Here is a 22,183-nt window from a genome sequence, read left to right as displayed (position 1 = left end):
ACCTCTCTAATATCTGCTCTCACCCTCTTCACTCTTTTCTTCTCTCTTCTTTGTTTTTCTCTTCTCTGGGCCTCCCGCCTCGTGGTCTCACATCTTTGGCTTTATCTCCATACTGAGCCTCCATGACTTCTGATACTTTTAAAAAAATTTCACACAATGTCCAGGGTTTTGGCTCCCCCAACAAACGCTCTAAAGCATTTTCATACTACAAAACATGTCAAGCGGACGTAGTCTGCCTACAAGAAACCAGATTAGACCAGTCATCCTGTCCCAGATATCTAAACCGCCACTTCCCCATAGCCTATTTTGCTTGTGCCCGTACTAAAGTTCGGGGCGTCATCATTGCCTTTAGGAAAAACTTCCCGTTCATTTGCACAAAACAAATCGCTGACCCTACGGGCCGATACCTCATTTTAATTGGTTCAATATATGACAGAGAAATTACTCTCGCCTCTTACTACGCACCTAACGCACACCAGTCCAACTTCTACTCTCACTTCCTCCAAGTCCTAACGCAGCACGGAGCTGGTCAGATTATAATTGCGGGCGACACTAATGTCACCCTTAACCCAAGAATAGATAGACAAAAAAATACTGCCCCTAACCCCTCTCCTGAAGCCACTGATCTCCAGGGTATCAAAATCAAAGCAATGCTTGACAAACATGGCTATGTAGATACATGGAGAGAACTTCACCCTACCACTAAGGACTTTACCTTTTACTCAAACGCCCACGACAGCTTTAGTCGCATTGACCATATATTTATTCAGCAGAAATACCTACATCTTGTCCCAGCCGCCAAAATACACTCCACCACCTGGTCTGACCATTCCCCAATCTCAATCTGTTGCTCACTATCGCTCCCACTTAAAAGAGAATTTCTCTGGCGTTTGAATGACTCCATGCTTTCCAGAGAGGAAATACTTAACCAATTAAAAGACAAAGTTACAGAGTATTTTGCTGAGAACACAGGCTCCGTATCTTCTTCATTGACCTTGTGGGAAGCTCATAAAGCTACCATTCGAGGTTTTCTGATTGGCATGGCAAGCTCACTTAAACGCCAACGCATCCAAAAGATCGCAGACCTAACTAGTAAATTTGAAGCGGCTGAACACACCTGGAAACAGCGACCTACCCGGATCAATAGAATCATTAAAGACCGACTCCGCACCGAACTAGACATGCTTCTAATGGATAAAGTAGAACAACAACTGCGTTGGAGGAGGCAATTATATTATTATAATGCCAATAAGCCCTTGGCTCTTTTAGCCAAGTGTCTAAAAAATAGGCCTCTCCACCCTACTACCCTGAAAGTGCGCGACTTTTCTGGTCAGGCAACCGCCAATCCTCGCAAAATAGTGGACATCTTTGCCACATTCCTCACAGACTTATACACCAACGCTACTACTGCTTCAGACAAAGCCATCCATGACTTTTTAGACCAAGTATGCCTACCTAAACTTGCCCAAGACACTGCGACTAGCCTTAGTGCACCTATCACCTCTTTAGAAGTCCTTTCCGCCATAAAAACCCTTAAGATCAATAAAACACCAGGTCCAGATGGCTTCACAGCACAATATTACAAAAAATTAGCAAACTCATTAGCCCCAACCTTAGCCGACTGCTTTAACGAATTACGAGAAGGCAAACTTCCCCCTAGCTCCCTGCTATCTGCTCATATCTCTATGATCCCCAAAATTGAACAAGACTGTCATGCTCCTCACCAGTTTCGCCCTATTTCCCTCATTAATGTCGATCTTAAGCTACTAGGGAAAATATTAGCTTCGCGTTTAAATAGAGTTCTGCCAGATCTCATTCACCGTGATCAGGTAGGTTTTGTTCCAGGCCGCCAAGCGGAAGACAACACTAGACGTGCAATCCTCCTGTCCCATTACCTGCACTCCCATAAAATCCCAAGTGTAGCCCTGTCCCTAGACATCTTTAAGGCCTTCGATACCCTCTCATGGGACTACCTCAAACATACTTTAAGCAAATGGGGGCTAGACCCCTACTTCCTGAATTGGGTTGGAGGACTGTATTCCACTCCCACAGCTTCAGTGAGATTCTCAGGCCACACCTCACAACCTTTTTCAATAAAGAGAGGCACACGTCAGGGCTGCCCCCTTTCCCCTCTACTTTTCATCTTAGCTCTGGAGCCACTTGCCTGTTTATTACGGGACAAGATTAATATTAAAGGGGTAGATAGAGCCGGTTTTGCCCACAAATTATTAATGTTCGCGGATGACACCTTGTTGTATCTCACACAACCTCACATCTCCATCCCAAACGCCCTCAAAGCCCTCGAACAATTTGCCCAGGTCTCTGGGTTAAAAATTAACATGGCAAAATCTAAAGCCCTAGGTATCGCCCTAACACCACATCTTACCACTCAACTTCAGGAATTTTGCCCCTTTCAGTGGGTTCAATCTATACCCTACCTTGGAGTTACATTAACCCCCAACTATGACTCCCTTTTCACGGCTAACTATCCGCCATTACTTAAATCCCTATCTGCACTAACGGACAGATGGTCTTCGCTCCCACTCTCCTGGCTAGGGAAGATCAATTCAATTAAGATGACATTTTTACCTAAGCTCCTCTATTACTTCCGAACCCTTCCTGTCAAAGTGCCCCCCCACTACCTGCGCACTTTTCAACATAGAATACAATCGTTCATTTGGGGTCGTAAGCACCCTAGAGTCAATAAATCTACCCTTTTCGCCCACAAACTAGACGGTGGCCTAGGAGTCCCTCAGGTTAGCTCTTATTACCGAGCAGCGACTATCACTCAGCTAACACGGGTGTTTCAAACCCGTGACACTCCTCTCTGGGTGTTTCTCGAAATGCCAGACAGTGCTCCTCTGCTCCCAAGCACCCTTCTTTGGGTACCCCAAAAGTTGCGGCCCCCCACCCTCAGCCCCCCCATGCTCCATAGCCTCCAAGTTTGGGACTCAGTCCGATACTCTTCTCATCTTCTATCCCCCCACCTTCCCATGCTACCTTTAGTTAACAACCCACTTTTCCTTCCAGGGAATGAAAATCCGTCAGCCTTTAGATGGTGGGTTGACAATGGTCTTACTAAAGTAATGCACTTCCTTACCCCCAGGGGGGTGTACAGTTGGCCAGCCCTACAAGAAAACTTTCAAGTCCCGCCGAGAGAATATTTTCGCTTTCTGCAGATAAAGCATTGGGTGCAGTCTCTCATCCAGAATAGGGATCCCCCTTATGATACCACCCCATATGAGAACATATGCCTTCACCGTCCCAACTCTAAAGGGCTGATCTCTACAATTTACGCCCTTCTGACCTGCCCAGAGCGACCACTAACCCATGCCTACACTATCAGATGGGAATCGGATCTGTCGGGCACGAGAGACAGAGAGGACTGGCTAAATATATGAAGCAGGATTTCCTGCTGCTCAACGAATCTACATACAGTAGAAGCGGCCTCCAAGGTTATGACCCGCTGGTACCTTGTCCCGGCAAGAATAGCTAAGGTGTTTCCTTCTGCCAGTCCTTTCTGCTTCCGCGGCTGCAGGTCACATGGAGACATGCTACATATTTGGTGGACCTGTCCCAGACTCACTAGGTTTTGGTGCCAAGTTTATAGGCTACTCTCATCCCTCTTCCATGTCACTATCCCCAAAAACCCATGGCAAGCTCTCCTGCATGAAAAAATAGACCTACTCAACTCATCTCAGAACAAACTAGCCTCATTTGTTTTCTCGGCAGCTACCATGACAATTGCCAGCAACTGGAAAAAACCTTCTGTTAACATTGGTGAGGTAAAATCAAGAATCAACTCCTTTATGATCAACGAGAAATTGACCGGTATCTTGAGGGATACCCATAGAAAATTTGAGAAGATTTGGGACCCCTGGATCCAATTAGAACATCCTCTCATGGAGAGCTCCTTGATCACGAGGCTATGAGTCGGGATGGCCCTCCTCCTCTTCTTCCTCTCTCTCTCTTTTTTCCTTCTTTCCTTCATTCTCTCTCTTCTGGTTCTTTCTTCCTCGTTTGAACTCCCCAGTTGAGCTCATCATAGCGACCTCTTGGTTGCTCGTCTATCGCTGGACGACGGGTACCGGAGATCACAGTCTTCCCCAGCCTCAGGCTGGGACTACCCTCCCCTTACTCATATGCATGCCCCAGATAGTTGGACGTGATCCTCTGGGGCACACCTTTATAAAGCTTTCTACTGTGCATGTCCCCTTTGTTTACATTGTGATTATGTTATCATCCGTTTTATTGAAGGATAACTGTCCAATGTTACGTTGACTGTTATGTTATTATTTGGCTCTGTTGTTAGCCTTAATGTATTCTTTTCTTTTTTGAAAACTGAAAACTTAATAAAATCTTTGAAAACAAAATTGGCCCATGCAGCGTTTTTATGAGCAGATCGGAAACAAACCGCTCAGATGTAAACTGTCTCATAGAGATTCATGGTGCAAGCACTTTCAGGGTGATTTTTCAAAATCGCCAGCGCTTAAAAAAATGAGAAAAACGGCTCTAGTGGGAACGAGCCCTGATTCACACAACACTGTTGCTTGGGAATTTTTGCCAAAGTCTTTTTGGCATTGAAAATGCTATCTTTGATTTTGAGAAATACAGTATTTGTGAAAATCCTACTAATATAATAAATGGTAAAGTTCGGATGTTTGGATGTTTGGATGTTTGTTACTCGATCACGCAAAAACGGCTGAACGGATTTGAATGAAATTTGGCACACACATAGTACATTACCTGGAATAAAGTATAGGGTACTTTTTATTCCCATAACCAAAAAGAGACAAATACAAATTTCACTGGAAAATGTAAACTGCAGCCATTCTTACACTGTTACACTGGAGATATGTTTAGCTTCTAAGGGCAACAATGGTTAATTTGCAAATATTCAGCAGTGATGCACTGGGAGACATCTCAAGCTCACTCCAACTTAAATTATCGCAAATTCTTTCTGTTTTAAGAAAGCAAACTTTTGTTTTTCTTACACTGTTAAGGGTAGGGTTCTCAAACTTTGCACAGTTGGTCACTGGGTGACTGGGATTATTATTCAGAAAAGTGGTTGGAGCCTATAAAAGCCAATCAAAATTCAACTATTGATTTTCAAGGGGAATATTTACTTTTCTGCCATTCTTGCACTGTTAATGGCACAACCCTCAAACCTGGTATAGTTGATCATTGGGTGACTGGGGTTCAATTTCAGAAAGGGGGTGGAGCCACAAATAGCCAATCAGATTTGTTTCATTCCAATGCAAATTATTGTTGCCAAACACCGCAAAGCTCACAAACTTGGTAATTGAGTAATTGATTAATCATGTGTTAGGGTTAGGAAAGTGGGCACAGCCAACACCAGCCAAACACATAAGCAGGCAACGCAGGGTCATAAGTGGGTGGAGACAAATACAAATTTTACTGAAAAATGTAAACAGCAGCCATTCTTACACTGTTAATGGTAGGGTTCTCAAACTTTGCACAGTTGGTCACTGGGTGACTGGGATTAATATTCAGAAAAGTGGGTGGAGCCTACAAAAAACAATCAAAAATTACCTATTGATTTTTCAGGGGAATATTTCATTGCTGCCATTCTTGCACTGTTAATGGCACAAGCCTCAAACCTGGTACAGTTGATCATTGCATGACTGGGGTTTAAATTTATATAAGGGGGTGGATCCCCAAACAGCCAATCTGATTTGTTTCATTTTAATGCAGGTTATTGATGCCAAAGACCGCAAAGCTCACAAACTTGGTCATTGAGTAATTGAGTAATTGTGTGTTAGGGTTAGGAAAAGTGGGCGCAGCCAACACCAGCCAAATACATAATCGGGCAATGCTGGGTCATCAGTAGGTGGAGACAAATACAAATCTCACTGTGAAAATGTAAACTGCAGCAATTCTTACACTATTAATGGTAGGGTTCTCCAACTTTGCACAGTTGGTCACTGGGTGACTGAGATTAATATTCAGAAAAGTGCGTGGAACCTACAAAAGCCAATCAAAATCCACATATTAATATTTAAGGGGAATATTTAATTGATGCCATTCTTGCACTGTTAATGGCACAAGCCTCTGGCACTGTTAATCACCTGTACCTGGTACAGTTGGCCATTGGGTGATTGGGGTTCAAATTCAGAAAAGAGGTGGAGCCACATCCAATCAGATTTATTTTATTTCAATGCAAATTATTGATGTCAAAGACCGCAAAGCTCACAAACTTGGTCATTAAGTAATTTTGTGTTAGGGTTAGAAAAAGTGGGCGGAGCCAACACCAGCCAAATACATACCTGGGCAATGGCGAGTCATCAGTGGGTGGAGACAAACACAAATTTCACTGGGAAAATGTAAACTGCAGCCATTCTTACACTATTAATTGTAGGGTTCTAAAACTTTGCACAGTTGGTCACTGGGTGACTGGGATTAATATTCAGGAAGTGGGTGGAGCCTAAAAAACAATCACAATTCACCTATTGATTTTCAAGGCAAATATTTAATTGCTGCCATTTTTGCACTGTTAATGGCACAAGCCTCAAACCTGGTACAGTTGATCATTGGGTGACTGGGGTTAAATATTTAGAAAAGGGGTGGGGCCACAAACAGCGAATCAGATGTGTTTCATTTCAATGAAAATTATTCATGCCAAAGACCACAAATCTCACAAACTAGGTCATTGACTATTGACAATTGTGTGTTAGGGTTAGAAAAAGTGGCCACAGCCAACAGCAGCCAAATACATACCCGGGAAACATTAGGACATCAGTGGGTGGAGAAAAATACAAATTTCACTGCCAGAATGTAAACTGCAGCCATTCTTACACTGTCTGTCAATGGCAGGGTTCTTAAACTTTGCACAGTTGGTCACTGGGTGACTGGGATTAATATTCAGAAAAGTGGGTGGAGCCTAAAAAAGCTAATCAAAATTCACCTATTGATTTTCAAAGGAGTGGAGCCACAGCCAATTAGATTTATTTCATTTCAATGCCAATTATTGATGCCAAAGACCGCAACACTCATAAACTAGGTCATCATTGAGTGTGAGTGTGTTAGGATTAGAAAAAGTGGGCAGAACTAACACTAGCCAATTACATACCCGGGCAATGCTGGGCGACCAGCTAGTATATAATAGTTTTGCAATAAGGTAAAAAAAAAGTGAAAAAAATATATTTTACCCATTTCAGCCAGCGGGGATTTTTCACCTTATGCATCAGAGCAATTTTCACCTCCCATTCATTCGCTAAAAACGTTATCACTACTTATCACAATTTATTGATCCTTATCTTGTTTTTTTCCGCCAATAATTAGGCTTTCTTTGTGTGGTACATTTTGCTAAGAATTATTTGTTTTATAAATGCATTTTAACAGGATTAATAAGAAAAATGTGGAAAAATTTCATTATTTCTCAGATTTTGGCCATTATAGCTTTAAAATAATCCACGCTACCATAGTTAAAACCTATGTATTTTATTTACCCGTTTGTCTCAGTTATTACACCATTTACATTTTGTCCCTATCACAATGTATGGCGCCAATATTTTATTTAGAAATAAAGGTGCATTTTTTCAGTTTTGCGTACATCACTATTTACAAGCTTATAATTTAAAAATGTTCGTAGTATACCCCCTTCACACGCATATTTAAAAAGTTCAGACCCTTAGGTAACTATTAATGTTTTTGTTTTTTTTATTGTAATTTCTTTTCATTAAAAATGTTATTTGAGTAACTTTTTGGTGTTGGGAAATAAACAGTTAATTTTTAATGTTATAATATGTGTAAATTGGCATGAAAAATGTATGTAGATGTATATTTACTATTTGGCGACAAGATGGCCACCTTGAGTTTTTTCTTCTCTTGTGCTTCTCGCTTATCGGAATCACAAGGAGGATGTGAATTTTTTTTTTTTTTTAGAAAAACTGTGGTCTCTGATTAGAGACCGTCGGTTTTTCTGCTGGCAACTTAGATCGGTGAACGGGAACCATGTTCCTGTTCACTGTTACCAGGGCTACCGGGGGACAGCACAGGGAAACGGGGGCACGATCGCGCGCGGGAGCACCCTGAAGCGCGCCGCTGCAGCAGAGCAGCCGCCTGGACGTGAGGATCACATCCGGGCGGCTGAAATCGTTACAGTGAAAATGAGTAAAAAAAGCATGAAAATTGTTTTTTCTTTGCGTAAAAATTCACAAACTTATTACAAAAGTATTTTTGATGCCATTTTCCCTTGAAAGACAAATTTTTCATTATTCGTGGAAATTAAAGCATACCCAAACTGACATGTGACATGATAAGATAGACATGTGTATGTACAGTGCCTAGCACACAAATAAGTAGGCTGTGTTCCTTTTTTCTTTCTCTGCCTAAAAGAGTTAAATATCAGGTATGAAAGTGGATGACTCAGTCCTGACTCAGACGGGAAGTGACTACAGTGTGACCATCACTGATAAGAAATTGCCCTTTTTATCTCTTTCTTGCTCTCAGAAGACATTTTCTGCTAGGAAAGCGTTTTATAATTGGAATTTCTTATCAGTGAGGGTCACACTGTAGTCACTTCCTGTCTGAGTCAGGACTGAATCAGCCACTTACATACCTGATATTTAACTCTTTCAGGCAGAGAAAGAAAAAAAGGAACGCAGCATAGTTATTTGTGTGCTAGGCACTGTACATAATCATGTCTATCTCATCATGCCACATGTCACTTCGGGTATCCTTTAATGCAAAAAAAATATCAGTATTTTTGCTCATCACTGTCACAAGGTAGTGGGACAACGTTAGTCTATTGGGGAGAACAAAAACAACCCCACATAGATTAAAAAGTCAGTCTCTGTAATTATGGACAGAACATGGACTCTTTGGAAAAAAAAACTCAATGGTGAGGTTAAGAACAGCAATTTTATTGATTCAAATGAATAAAACTCTCATAGATTGCAATGCATTTCTAAGGACTGGGCTTCTGCTTCTTCAGGTATATAAAGATAGTAAGATCTCCAATGAGCTGTAGTAAAGCCAAACGCCTCAGTCAGGTGCTCCACTACAGCTCATTGGAGATTTTACCTTCAATCTGAAAGGAATGGTTAAAAAATGCATATGACATTGACATTCATATGGCTTTTATAGCACACATATTTCTTACATGATTACTAATTACATGAACATAAGTACAGTATATCAGTTTCACCCCACTCCTCCCAAAAGTAAATAAATACAAAGTAAACAACATTGGAGGGGAGCAAATTATCACCGGCCAAATTAATTTAACATTTTCTCCACCCAAGGCCCACTGTCATCAAATCGCCCCCCACCCACCACCACCTACATCCTGAATGTAGAAAATAGTTCAGGTTACCCTCTTTTACATTAATTATGTGGGTTTCTATATATTGCAGTATATTGATATGATGGCGCATGCTCTGTCCCCACCATGGTGTCACATCAGTGTTATGATTGTGTTATGATTGGTACCTCTGTTCTGAATGCTTTAAAGGACAACTGAAGTGAGAAGAATATGGAGGCTGACATATTTATTTCATTTTAAATAATACTGGTTACCTGGCAGCCTTGCTGATCTATTTGGCTGAAGTAGTGTCTGAATCACACCAGAAACAAGCATGCAGCTAATCTTGTCAGATCTGACAATAATGTCAGAAACACCTGATCTTCTGCATGCTTGTTCAGGGTCTATGGCTAAAAGTATTAGAAGCAGAGGATCAGCAGGGCTGATAGGGAACTGGTATTGTTTTAAAGGAAATAATAGATATGGCAGCCTCTGTATACCTCTCACTACAGTTGTCCTTTAAAACAGAACTCAAATTTAAACTGATGTGCACTGTGACGAGGGGGGTTAACACACCATTGTCACCACATCTGTGTGCTGCCCTCCACATAGCATTTCAGGTCTCCAGCTACTTCATCATTCAAAGTTGGAAGTAGATGGAGAGCAGAGGCATGCAGCATGGAGGGCAGCACTCAGAGGCAGCGACAAAGGTGAGTTAACTGACCTTCTGCAGTGAGCATCAGGTTAAATTTGAGTTCTGCTCAAAAAAAGAAAAAAAAAAAAAGCAGCACCTCTTTTAACTAGTGTGATTTTAAAGTAAACTTGAGAGGGAAGAACAAGTTCTATTTACTTAGGAATTCTTTCAGACACTCATAGCCTTGTAAGGTGGCCACTAACGGTCCAATTTCTAGCGAAAAATTGTTTGAGCGATCAGAAATTCTGATCGGATTGGTTGTAAATAATCTCCATTGGTGGACACAATCGATTATGAATGAGTGAAAAAAATGTCGCCCGAATGAATTTTCAGCGAACCAAAATTTGGATTTTCTTGTTGGTTGTGATAGGAAGTAAAGATTGGTTCGTTGATGGTGTAGTGAATGATTTATTACAATATTTCACTTCCGATCAGAATTTCTGATCGCTCGAATGATTTTTTGTTGGAAATTGGACCATTAGTGGCTACCTTAAGTCCCTTGGTTCCCACCCAGTCAATTCAATTGTGTCGCTATTCCCTCCTAAAAGATCCCAAGTCACAGGCTACTGCGCATGTGCGTCCCAGGTCGCACATTTCCTATGGCTGGGAGCGTTCTACTCATGCGTAGAACGCTCCCAGCAGCAGAAGCTTGACTGAGGAGTCGCACGGCGTGGGCCATGCATGTGCAGTAGCCCACGACTGGTCTAGTGGGCAAGCGACACAACATAACAGACCGTGAGGAAACCAAGGGACCTGTAAGGCTACAAGGGGCTGGAGGAAGCCCTCAGGTAAATAAAATAGAACTTTTTTGTCTGTCTCAGGGACCACACATGCACAGTAAAGTGCGACTGAGAAAGTGCAACTGAGAAAGTGTGACTGAGAAAGTGCGACTGAGCATGCGCTGGACAGAAGCAGAGCATTAAGGGGCCACAGCAAAGACAGAGGATGGGGAACAGTAACCCTAACCCTGCATATAAATACCTTTAAAATAACCTATATACCTAAAAATAACATTTGGTTTGAAGGGTTGGGCGAGTGGACACATTAAAGGGGAACTGAAGAGAGAGGTATATGGAGGCTGTCATGTTTATTTCCTTTTAATCAATACCAGTTGCCTGGCAGCCCTGCTGGTCTATTTCTCTGCAGTAGTATCTGATTAAAACCAGAAACAAGCATGCAGCTAGTCTTGTCAGATCAGACTTATAAGTCTGAACCACTGAAACACCTGATCTGCTGCATGCTTGTTTAGGGGCTATGGCTAATAGTATTAGAGGCAGAGGATCAGCAGGGCTGCCAGGCAACTGGTATTGTCTAAAAGGAAATAAACATGACAGCCTCCATATACCTCTCTCTTCAGTTCCCCTTTAAACATCAATAGTACTGTAATTTTACATCACATCATGTCACATAGAGAATAGTTCTGTTCACTTACAGCAGCCTGAGGGAGCGGGTCCCCTGAAGGCTGGAGGGCAGCAGACTTTACAGTAGGGAAGGGAGTTCCGATGTCCTCGGCACCTGCGCACTGGGGATCTTATCCAACCATCAGCCCCAGCGGCACCACGAGACCTCCTATCCACTACACCCACTCCTGCATCCTGGCTCCGGCGGCTGACATCACGCACCATTACTTGATTGACAGCGGGGCGTGCGCCGTGTTGAGAGAAGCGCCCGCTGCCACTAGAAGCTTCACTACCCTGGGATTCGGGAGTGAGAGTCTGCCTGCTGGCTGATGCAGGCTCGCTCGCTCCCGTCCTGCTTCACTCTACCGCCGCATGTGCTCCGGAGTCCTCTCTTCTCCTCATAGTTGGTAACTGCGCCCGCCCCCACCTGCTGCTCTGCTCACACAGTCAGTAACAGAGCAAAGCTGGGCGAGCGGCTGTGGACTTGTGGAGCCAGAGGAATGCATTTATGGATGGTGACAGGTGCAGTTAACCTGTCACCCACCCCTCGGACAACAGCTATTTTTGCCGCCCTAGTCCTGGGTCTTGGGTGCCTTCCCAGAACCAGAAAACCGGACCTGTATATATATATATATGTATATACTGTATATACAAGATACAAGATACAAGATGGATTTATTCGCCAAGTTCGGGGGTACCGTACTCGGAATTGCTTGTGGTATACATGGCAAAGGCAAAATACACGTCAACAGTTGTCTATCTTACATATATGGCTACAAGTACAAATACACAGACTAAACTAAATGGATTAACAGTACATTTTACATTCTACGTCTGCAGTCGCTACCATTTTACATGCTGCTGCGTTGGTAAGATAACCTTGATGGAGTCCAAGCAGCTTTAACAGGTACGATGTCATGGATCATTGTGCTAGTGAGAGTTGGATGCAGACATTAAGGCTGAAGAGAAGCACCTGGGGCAAGCCTGCTGATTGGGGGCTAGGAGGGAATAGTCAGTGTTGTTGAGCAGTAGAACAGCCTGGGGAAAGAAAGAGTTCCTGCGCCTGGTGGTCTTGGATTGGATGGTTCGGAAGCGCCGGCCGGATGGGAGAGGCTCAAAGAAGCGGCTGCCAGGGTGGGAGGGGTCGCAGGAGATCCTGGTGGCCCTCTTCCTCATCCTGGCCGTGTGGAGGAGATCCAGAGGTGGTAGGGGTGATCCAATGATCCTCTCTGCCTCACTAATGACTCTTTGCAGTCTATTTCTGTCACTGGCCGTTGCGCTGGCATACCAGACGATTACTGAAGAGCAAAGTATAGACTCCATGGTGGTGGTGTAGAAACAGGTCAGCAGCTCCCGAGGCATTCCAAATTTTTTAAGTTGGCGCAGGAAAAATAGCCTTTGTTGTGCCTTCCTCTGAATTTTGGTGGTGTTCTGCCCCCATCTTAGGTCTGCGGATAGGGTTGTGCCAAGGAACTGGACTGATGGTACTCTGGAGACTTCGGTGTCGCCTATGTAGACTGGTGGGAGAGTGGGGGGGTTCCTCCTGAAATCAACAGTCAGCTCAACAGTCTTTGCAGCATGGAGGACAAGGTTGTTATTCTTGCACCAGTTGCAGATTCTCTCGATCTCACTGCGGTAGTCTTGCTCTCCGTTACCACCAATGAGACCGATGATTGTTGTGTCATCTGCAAATTTGATAACCTTGACGGAGTCAAGGTGCAGTTGTTGGTGTACATGGAGAATATATATGTATATGTATATATGTATATGTATGTATAAATGTATATTATATATATATATATATATATATAATATATATATATATACATATATAGTATATATATATATATATATATATATATATATATATATATATATATATATATATATATATATATATATATATATATAGACATGTCACTGGAAGGCAATATCACCAGACTCAGACTCACATATTTTGTTCACGTGATGCGATAAAATTCCTTAGAGAAAGACCTAATGCTGGGACTTATCAGTGGCAAGAGGTGACAAGGCCAACAGAGATCACGTTGGATTGACACCATCAAAGCTGACACAGGATTGAGCTTAAGGCAACTGGCAGAAATTGTACAAGATCAGACAGCATGGAGAGAGCTAACCCATAGAATCACCAAGAGTTGGACATGACTGAATGGATAACATTATATATATATATATATATATATATATATATATAAAACACAGGGTATTTTTCTTGAATCTTTAATGATAAGCCCATACAAATGGGACAATCTACTTGCACTGATGCACTAGTAAATAATAATATTAATAATAATAATAATAATAATAATAATAATAATAATAATAATAATAATAATAAATACAACAAACCAACTAATGGGCAACAATGAATTGATTAACTTAATTTATCCCTAGGAGTCAAATTATGTAACATGAGTGACATTAAGATGACAAGACCTAAATATTAAAATCACATCACTGTATTAAAATGTAAATACCATCCAAATCTGCCTCTTATAAACTGAAAAAGGAAAGTGGAATTATTTTTTGCAATTTTTTTTGTTTGTCTCTTCATTTGGTAATATATCTGCAAAGTGCAAAGAAATGTGTGAGAGTTTGTTGTTTTCTACCTCTTTTATTTTTACTTCTGCAAAACGTCTCATTACACTCGAAGTATGTATGCAGTAATTTCGTTTTTTGGAATTGTAATTTATGTAAAACACCATGACTGTATTTGTAGCTAAAGAAAATATCCATTGTGATAGGAAAGGTAATGCACACCAACTTTACAGACTTTCTCCTGCTTGGCTTCTCTGATGTGTCACCTTCACTGCAGGTTGTGCTGTTCATATTATTTCTGCTAGCTTATATCCTCACCATGGTTGGAAATGGACTCATAATGCTGACTGTATCCCTTGAACCTGTTCTCAACACCCCCATGTACTTTTTTCTGAGAAACCTATCTTGCCATGAAATTTGTTCCATCACAATTACTGTCCCCAAGGTCCTGGAAAATTTCTTGTCCAAAGACAAGTCTATTTCCTTCTTTTCTTGTGGCTTTCAGAACTTCATATTCTTTGCCAATGGTGTATCAGAATGCATTTTCCTTGCCATTATGGCACTTGATCGATATTTGGCCATTTGCAACCCATTACGTTACTCATCAATTATGACCAAACAGCTGTGTTATCAGTTGACTGTCAGTTCGCTGGTTATTGGGTCTACTGTATCTTTATTGGATAACAGCATGATTTTCAGTTTGCCTTTTTGTGGATCTAATCATATTGCACACTTTTTTTGTGATGATCCTCCTGTACTCAGCTTAGCATGTGCCAACACCTTTCTATATGAACTTTCTGTCTTTATTTCCTGTCTGTGTGGTGCACTACTACCATTTCTGCTCATTTTGTGCTCTTACATTAAAATCCTTATTTCCATCCTAGCCATGCATTCATCAGAGGGTCGGCAAAAGGCTTTGTCAACCTGTAGCTCACACTTGGTGTCCGTCATTCTCTTTTATGGCACCGCAATGTCCATGTACCTTAGGCTGGGTACTTCTAGATCTGACAAGAATGACAGAATGATATCTCTCTTCTATTGCCTTGTTATACCTGTTATTAATCCTCTTGTCTACAGCCTGAGGAACAAGGAGATAAAGGTTGCTTTGAGGAAACTGATTTCAAAAGTTACACACAAAATAATCTTCTGCCAGCCTTTTTTTATTTTTTACATGCACTGTGGCACTACATTCTTTTGTGCCTCCCACAGCCTAATGTAGAGTGGTGTGGGGGGGGATTGATATTTACCTGATCTGAATGCAGAGTGGCTGGATGGTGTAATGGTTAAGGGCTCTGACGAAGGAGACCAGAGTTCGAATCTTGGCTCTGCCTGTTCAGTAAGCCAACACCTATTCAGTAGAAGACCTTAGGCAAGTCTCCCTAAGGCCTCTTGCACACTGCACGCGATTCCGATTCAGATTCCGCTTTTTAATCAGTTTTTACATCCGATTCAGATTCCGATTTGCAGTGTGCAGGGAGCAAACTGCAAATCAGAATCTGAATCGGATGTAAAAACTGATTAAAAAGCGGAATCTGAATCGGAATCGCGTGCAGTGTGCAAGAGGCCTAACACTGCTACTGCCTATAGGGCGCGTCTTAGTGGCTGCAGCTCTGGCGCTTTGAGTCTGCCAGGAGAAAAACGCAATATAAATGTTATTTGTCTTGTCAGGGTCGGCTCTACTCTTAGCTGGGTATAGCCGGCTGCAGCAGCCCTGCCCCAAGTTATCGTAATTGGGCAGCGCTGTTAAAGTGTAACTGTCAGGCATAAAATAAAAAATCACTTCTTTTTTTATGTGGTAAACAAGTAATAAGGATGCTAACCAGGCAATCCAAAAGATAAAAATCCCTCTTACTTTTCTTCTCCATAAAACATCATTCCCCAGTTTCCCTGGCTCTTATTTGGTACATACTGTATATGCATGCTGTGTTTTCTTTTTTCTTCTTTACTTTCCCCTCAGACATACCTAAAGCAGTCTGATTGGCTGAAGCTTCTTTTCCTCCTGTTTTCCCCTCCCACACCTCTGTTCCTCTCTGATTGGCCAATATTTCTCATGCTGAGACAATGCACTTTCTACTGCAGAGCTGGTTGGAAGTGCCTGAAGACTGGAAGGAGGGCAGGAAATTGTACACAGACAGAGTAAGCTGGGAAATAATGTCAGGGTTGGCTTCATGATAGACACAGTCAAAATGGAAAATCCTAAGAAGCGTTTTCTCTTTTTTTTACTATAGAAAAGTCACTGAAATCAAAATGTGGACAATGCAATACATATGATATATAAGTAGAACAATTATTTATCTACTTATATATGTGGTTTTTCTGAGATAGTATGGCTCCTCTTTAAAGGTTAAACGAAATTGCTAAGACAAGAGAAGTTACTAATGTAAAAGCTATACACCTCCCTTTGAATATGGAATAAAATGTAGTCTTGACATAGTTTGTGTTTAATGTGGCCACACATCATCCAATTTTTATGTTCAATTTCACCTCAACTCTATTAAAATGATTAATTGTATGAAAAAAAAATCTATTTTTTTGATTGATTGATTGATTGATAAATTCAATTGAGACTGCTGGGTTTTTTTTTTCTAATATAATCAAAAAGTTTGAAAAATCTGATTTTTGGAGGGCAGAAATTGAAAAGGGTGTTGGGTTGAATGAAAATCATTCAACCTAATAAATTGGATGTTAAGATTCAAGAAGAATGAAACTTGTTTGTTGTTTTGTATTACATTACTGGTACATAGAATTGAATTATCAAGTGTTGTTGAATAAAAAGTATTTTAAAAAGTGGAATATTAATTGTATTGTATTTTTATAAGCATTGGCACAATGTATTTGGTTTTGTATCTTATATACATCATTGATGGCACAGATAACCTCCTAAAAATGAGTGTTTATGGCCTCATAGATATAATTGATGTGACTGTGTGGTTTATTTGATGTCGTGTGTGTTATAATGCCACCAGTGGTCCTGGTGCAGGGTGATCCAAATAATGAATCACTCTGCTTCCGCTCAAATTCCCAGAGGCATTTTATATCAATTTCTCCCCAATTTGAAGCAATGTGGAGGACAAAGTAATTTGGGGTCTGGCAATTTCTGGAACCCTGAATTACCTTGTAGGGGCCACAGACTATAGCATAAGTGCTACAGTGGCAACCAGCTTTGGCACGTGGTGTTGAGTGCCCAAGTCACCTACTTCCTGTTTGATATTATTATATACATTATACTTTTTTTTTTGATGGTATAGTGAACACTTATCATTTATGTCAGGGGTAGAGAACCTATGGCTCGGGAGCCAGATGTGGCTCTATTGATGGCTGCATCTGGCTCACATACAAATCAGTAGGGGTTGATTCACTAAGCTACACGGCTCAAGCAGCGCAGCTTAGTGTGGCAGTGCAAGTAAAATTGTCAAAGTGGTGCACACTACTGCTGTAGCATGCACTACTAACTTACTCGTGCTACCCCAAAACTAACAGCTGCTCCAATTGTCCCTTTCTGGACCCTGTCAGGTCCAGTGACTTTGTAGGACGAGATCCCCACATTTTCATTGGCCCAATAGGCTTCCAGCCTATTGGGTCAAAGTGCGGGATCTCTTGCTCATGTGAACTGTCCCAGTTTGAAACATACTGTATGGCTCTCAGGGAAATACATTTTAAAATATGTGGCGTTTATGGCTCTCTCAGCCAAAATGGTTCCTGACCCCTGACTTATGTGATGGTATATAGCACCCTATACACTTCAATTACATATGTTATAAAGCACCTCTTACACATCAGTAATGGAACAGAGTACCCTATAAACCTCAATAGAACCTTAATGGGCAGCACAGTGGCAAAGTGGTTAGTTTTCTTTCCTTACAGTGCTGGGTCCCTGGTTCAAATCCCAACCAGGGCACTATCTGCACAGAGTTTGTATGTTCTCTCCATGCATGCGTGGGTTTCCTCAGGGCACTCCAGTTTCCTTCCACATGCCAAAACATACAGATAAGTTAATTGGCTTCCCTCTAAATTGCCCCTAGACTCCAGTACATACACTACATGATACATACATAGACATATGACTATGGAAGGGACTAGGTTGTGAGACCGTCTGAGGGACAGTTAATGACAAGACAATATACTCTGTACAGAGCTTTGGAAGATGTCAGCGCTAAATACATACTAAATAATAATAATAATAATTTACCATACACATCAGTGATGGTATAGAGTACTGTTATATACAATCTAATTTTGTGTCAGATTGATAGGTTGAATCATTAATCGTCATCATGTTGAGTCTGGTTTTCGACTGATGTTCCAATAGTTTTTGAACAACATAGATTACAAAATAGATCTGAAAAACAATTGAAAGTCAAATTCGACCTGTTTGAAAATATTGATTGAACCCATTGACATGAAAGAAAAATACATAGTGTGTACTACGCATTATGCTTAGCACATACAATGCAATTTCCTTTCCGAAAGACAGAAATCTTATGTTAATTTCAGACTTGGCATATGGGCTTACAACCTATAAGGAAAACGATGTTTGAAAGTTATCATGGCAAACCTGGATCACAATATTGTTAGTAAGCAGTATTTTTATAAAGACATGTGCAATTTTCCATCAGATTACTGTGAGGAATAGCGGAAAAACCGCCGCATGTGCTGACAGCAAGGCAGCCAATTCCGCGTCTGATGCGGCGGTTTGTCCGCGTCAGCATGCGCCTGGAGCTAATGGTGCGCATGGGAAGAATGGCGTGGGGGCCGCCACGTGTTCCAACGGTGAGGCGGCGGATTCCGCGTTCAATGCAGTGGTATTCCCGCAGCAACATGCCTCTGGGGTTTCTGGACCTAGTAGCGCACACAGATGGAGAGCTACGCGCGTGCGCGCTGCAAGACAGGCTCTTTATACCAATAGGAGGAAGATCAGCTGATCAGGGCGGTCAGCTGACTCCTGCTCAGCTAGTGATTGGTTGATGGGAGCTGGGCGGCGCTGGAGAGCGCTTCACTATATATATCTCTTGCTGTTCAGTTGCTGGTTGTCTGGCGTTGCAAATGCCTATGTGTTAGCACTCAGACCTAGTCAGATCTTTCAGTGTGGTGAAACCAGGTGGACCTGGGAATCCACACTTAGCCAGCTTATTGTATATCATCTTTGTTATTCTCTAGTATAGTTCCAGGGTGTTGAGATCACGGCCCTCACACCTCAGACTAGGAATACTGTATATCATCTGTGTTATCCATCAGACTAGTTCCAGGGTGTAGAGACCACGGACCTCACACCCAGACTAGGCATTGTTTGATATCTGTTATGACGTATTGCTTTCCTGTCCATTCCTCTGATCTCTGATTCGGTACCTTGCACTTCTGATATTCCGTTGCCAAACCCTGCTTGCCTTGGATACCGAATCAGCTTCCTGTTTTTGTACTTTGCCTGTCCGTGTGTTGCCGACCCGGCCTGCCCGACCTTTCTGGCTGTCACCCACCCCTTGGGTGCTCAGTCTTCCTGCAGGGGCCCTCTGCTTCTCAGAGAGGGCACTGCTACTACCAGTCAGGGTTTCCTTCTCCTGGAGCCCTTGACTGCAGTAGAGTCTGTCTCTACTCATTGGACCACCTGCTACCCCGGTGGTCCAATTTCTACTGTTACACCAAAACACTCACACACCCAGGTGTCTAGAGGTTAGACATATCTGATTATTGACGATACTGCAGATCCTCAATAATCGGGTATATCTGTATTCTTGGGGATACTGCAGATCGCCAAGAATCAGATTCTCTCTCTGGTTGCTGACACCTACTGTTACAGAACGCCAGACCAAACCAATATGGACGCACTTGGCACTCGTCTGGACACACTCACCACCTCGGTGGAAAATCTCATCAGAGTGATGAACCGTCAGCAGGCCCAGATCTCTGCCTTATCTGGGTCACTACAAGTCCTTCAGACGACTGTCAATTCAGTGCGATCCCCTCCAGTCACAGACTTGAGAATGTCTGTACCTGAAAAGTTTTCTGGCCATAGATCTGACTTTCAGAATTTTAGGAATCGCGTGATGTCATATTTTGAACTGAGGCCTAATTTGTCAGGGACAGAGGCTCAGAGAATCACGTTTATCAAGACTTTACTCTCGGGGGATGCTCAAACCTGGGCGTATAATTTACCTATAGGGCATGAAGCACTTAGGTCAGTGGAAGAATTCTTCAAGTCCATGGCCATAATTTATGATGACCCAGACATTGCGTCTACATCTGAGCGGAAACTGAAGACCTTGCGTCAAGGCAAGGATCCAGTGGAGGTTTATGCAGCTGAGTTCAGGAAGTGGTCAGTGTCGGCTAGGTGGGGGGCTTTTGCACTACTGGATTGCTTCTTATCAAGGTTATCAGACGCAGTTTCTGGACTGATGTTGGGATACCCTGAACCTAAAACACTTGAGGAAGCAATCTCTCTGGCAGTTCGTGTTGATCATCACTTACGATACCAAAAGCAAACCCGTGGTAGGGACAGGGTTAGATATGTCTCTCATGCTACTATCCCACCTGCCTCACCGCCACCTGAGCCAATGCAAATTGGTCACTCCAAATTAACTAGTTCAGAGAGAACTCATAGGAAAACTGAGCAGCTTTGGCTATACTGTGCAGAGGAGGGTCATGTTGTGCGGAATTGTCCCAAGAAGTCGGGAAACGTTGCCGCCTAGGTGTAGTCAGAGGTAATACCCTGGGCGCGCAGTCTTTACCTCTACATAAGGATCGTCTGCTACTCCCTTGTTCAGTCACATGGGAGGATCAGACTGCTTCCACAGAAGCCTTTATTGATTCTGGTTCAGCAGCTAATTTTATCGATTACGAGTTTGCAAAGAAATTGGGTATACCCATGCTTCCCTTGAATCAACCAATCTTGGTCACTGCGGTAGATGACTCTCCTCTGCAGAGTAAACATCCCTTGTCCCGGACTCCTAATGTGCATCTCAAGGTTGGGGTATTACATGGGGAGAGTCTGCAATTTCTGGTCTTGAATATGGCAACCTCTACCATCATTCTTGGCATGCCCTGGTTACAGATTCACTCACCTCAGATAGACTGGGTTTCAGGTCAGCTAACGAGCTGGTCATCCCATTGTAATCATCATTGTTTAGCGAAAGTAACCATGGGTAATACCAACATTCAGGTTGAAGGTGTACCGAGACAATACGCAGAATTTGCAGATGTCTTTTGCCCAAAGTCTGCAGACAAACTTCCCCCTCATCGTGCTTTTGATTGTCCGATCGACCTGAGATCGGGTTGTATGCCACCCAGGGGTCATCTTTATAATCTTTCTGGGCCGGAGAAACTAGATATGCAGGAATACATCAAAGAAAACTTGGCGAAAGGGTTCATACGTCCCTCTCGGTCACCCGCAGGAGCAGGGTTTTTTTTTGTCAAGAAAAAGGACGGAGGTCTCCGTCCTTGTATTGATTACAGAGGACTGAATAAGATCACTGTGAAAAACCGTTACCCTTTACCTTTGATTGACGATTTGTTCACACAGGTGACCAACGCCAAGATTTTTTCCAAGCTAGATCTCAGGGGTGCATACAATCTGGTTCGAATCAGAGATGGCGATGAGTGGAAGACGGCCTTTAACACACCTGATGGGCATTACGAATACCTGGTGATGCCCTTTGGGTTGTGCAATGCGCCAGCCGTCTTCCAGGAGTTAATTAATGATGTATTCAGGGAAGTGTTGGGGAAGTTTGTTCTGGTGTACTTGGACGATATATTGATCTTTTCGTCCAATCTTGCTGAGCATCGCAAGCATGTCAGATGGGTATTAAAGAGGTTACGACAGAATCAGCTGTATGCCAAACTTGAAAAACGCCTCTTTGAGGTAGAGTCAGTAGCCTTTCTGGGTTACATCATCTCCACTTCTGGTCTCTCGATGGACCCAGGGAAGGTTTCTGCTGTCCCGGAGTGGCCTCAGCCTGTGGGGTTGAAGGCGCTCCAGAGGTTACTGGGGTTTGCCAATTACTACAGAAGGTTTATTAAGGGCTACTCTACCATCATCTCCCCCCTCACCAGTCTCACCAAGAAAGGGGCTGATACTCATCACTGGTCACCTGAGGCTCATACAGCCTTCTCGACCTTAAATAAACTGTTTTGTTCTGCCCCAATACTGAGGCATGTTGATGTCGCCTTTCCTTTCATCGTGGAGGTTGATGCCTCAGAGGTGGGGGTAGGAGCAGTGTTGTCGCAGAGGTCAGGATTGCAGGGCAAGCTGCACTCATGTGCTTATTTTTCTCG

At 42.6% G+C, this 22,183-nt stretch overlaps 1 protein-coding gene across 1 annotated transcript; it reads left to right on the top strand.

Annotated features, from left to right (window-relative positions):
* Window positions 1-14,132: 14,132 nt before the first annotated feature.
* LOC137526188 (olfactory receptor 10A7-like) lies at window positions 14,133-15,137 on the top strand. The gene has a single exon (XM_068247408.1). The coding sequence runs from the start codon at window positions 14,133-14,135 to the stop codon at window positions 15,135-15,137; it is 1,005 nt and encodes a 334-aa protein (XP_068103509.1).
* The last annotated feature ends 7,046 nt before the right edge of the window (window positions 15,138-22,183 follow it).

The sequence above is a fragment of the Hyperolius riggenbachi genome, chromosome 7 (assembly GCF_040937935.1).
Source record: "Hyperolius riggenbachi isolate aHypRig1 chromosome 7, aHypRig1.pri, whole genome shotgun sequence".
NCBI classification, from domain to species: Eukaryota; Metazoa; Chordata; class Amphibia; order Anura; family Hyperoliidae; genus Hyperolius; species Hyperolius riggenbachi.
Note: the sequence above shows the minus strand (reverse complement) of the source record. Positions and strands in the feature narration are given on the sequence as shown.

What these genes read in the sequence shown, in the direction of transcription:
- LOC137526188 (XM_068247408.1), top strand. Translation starts at nt 14,133, where the DNA reads ATGCACACCAACTTTACAGACTTTCTCCTGCTTGGCTTCTCTGATGTG.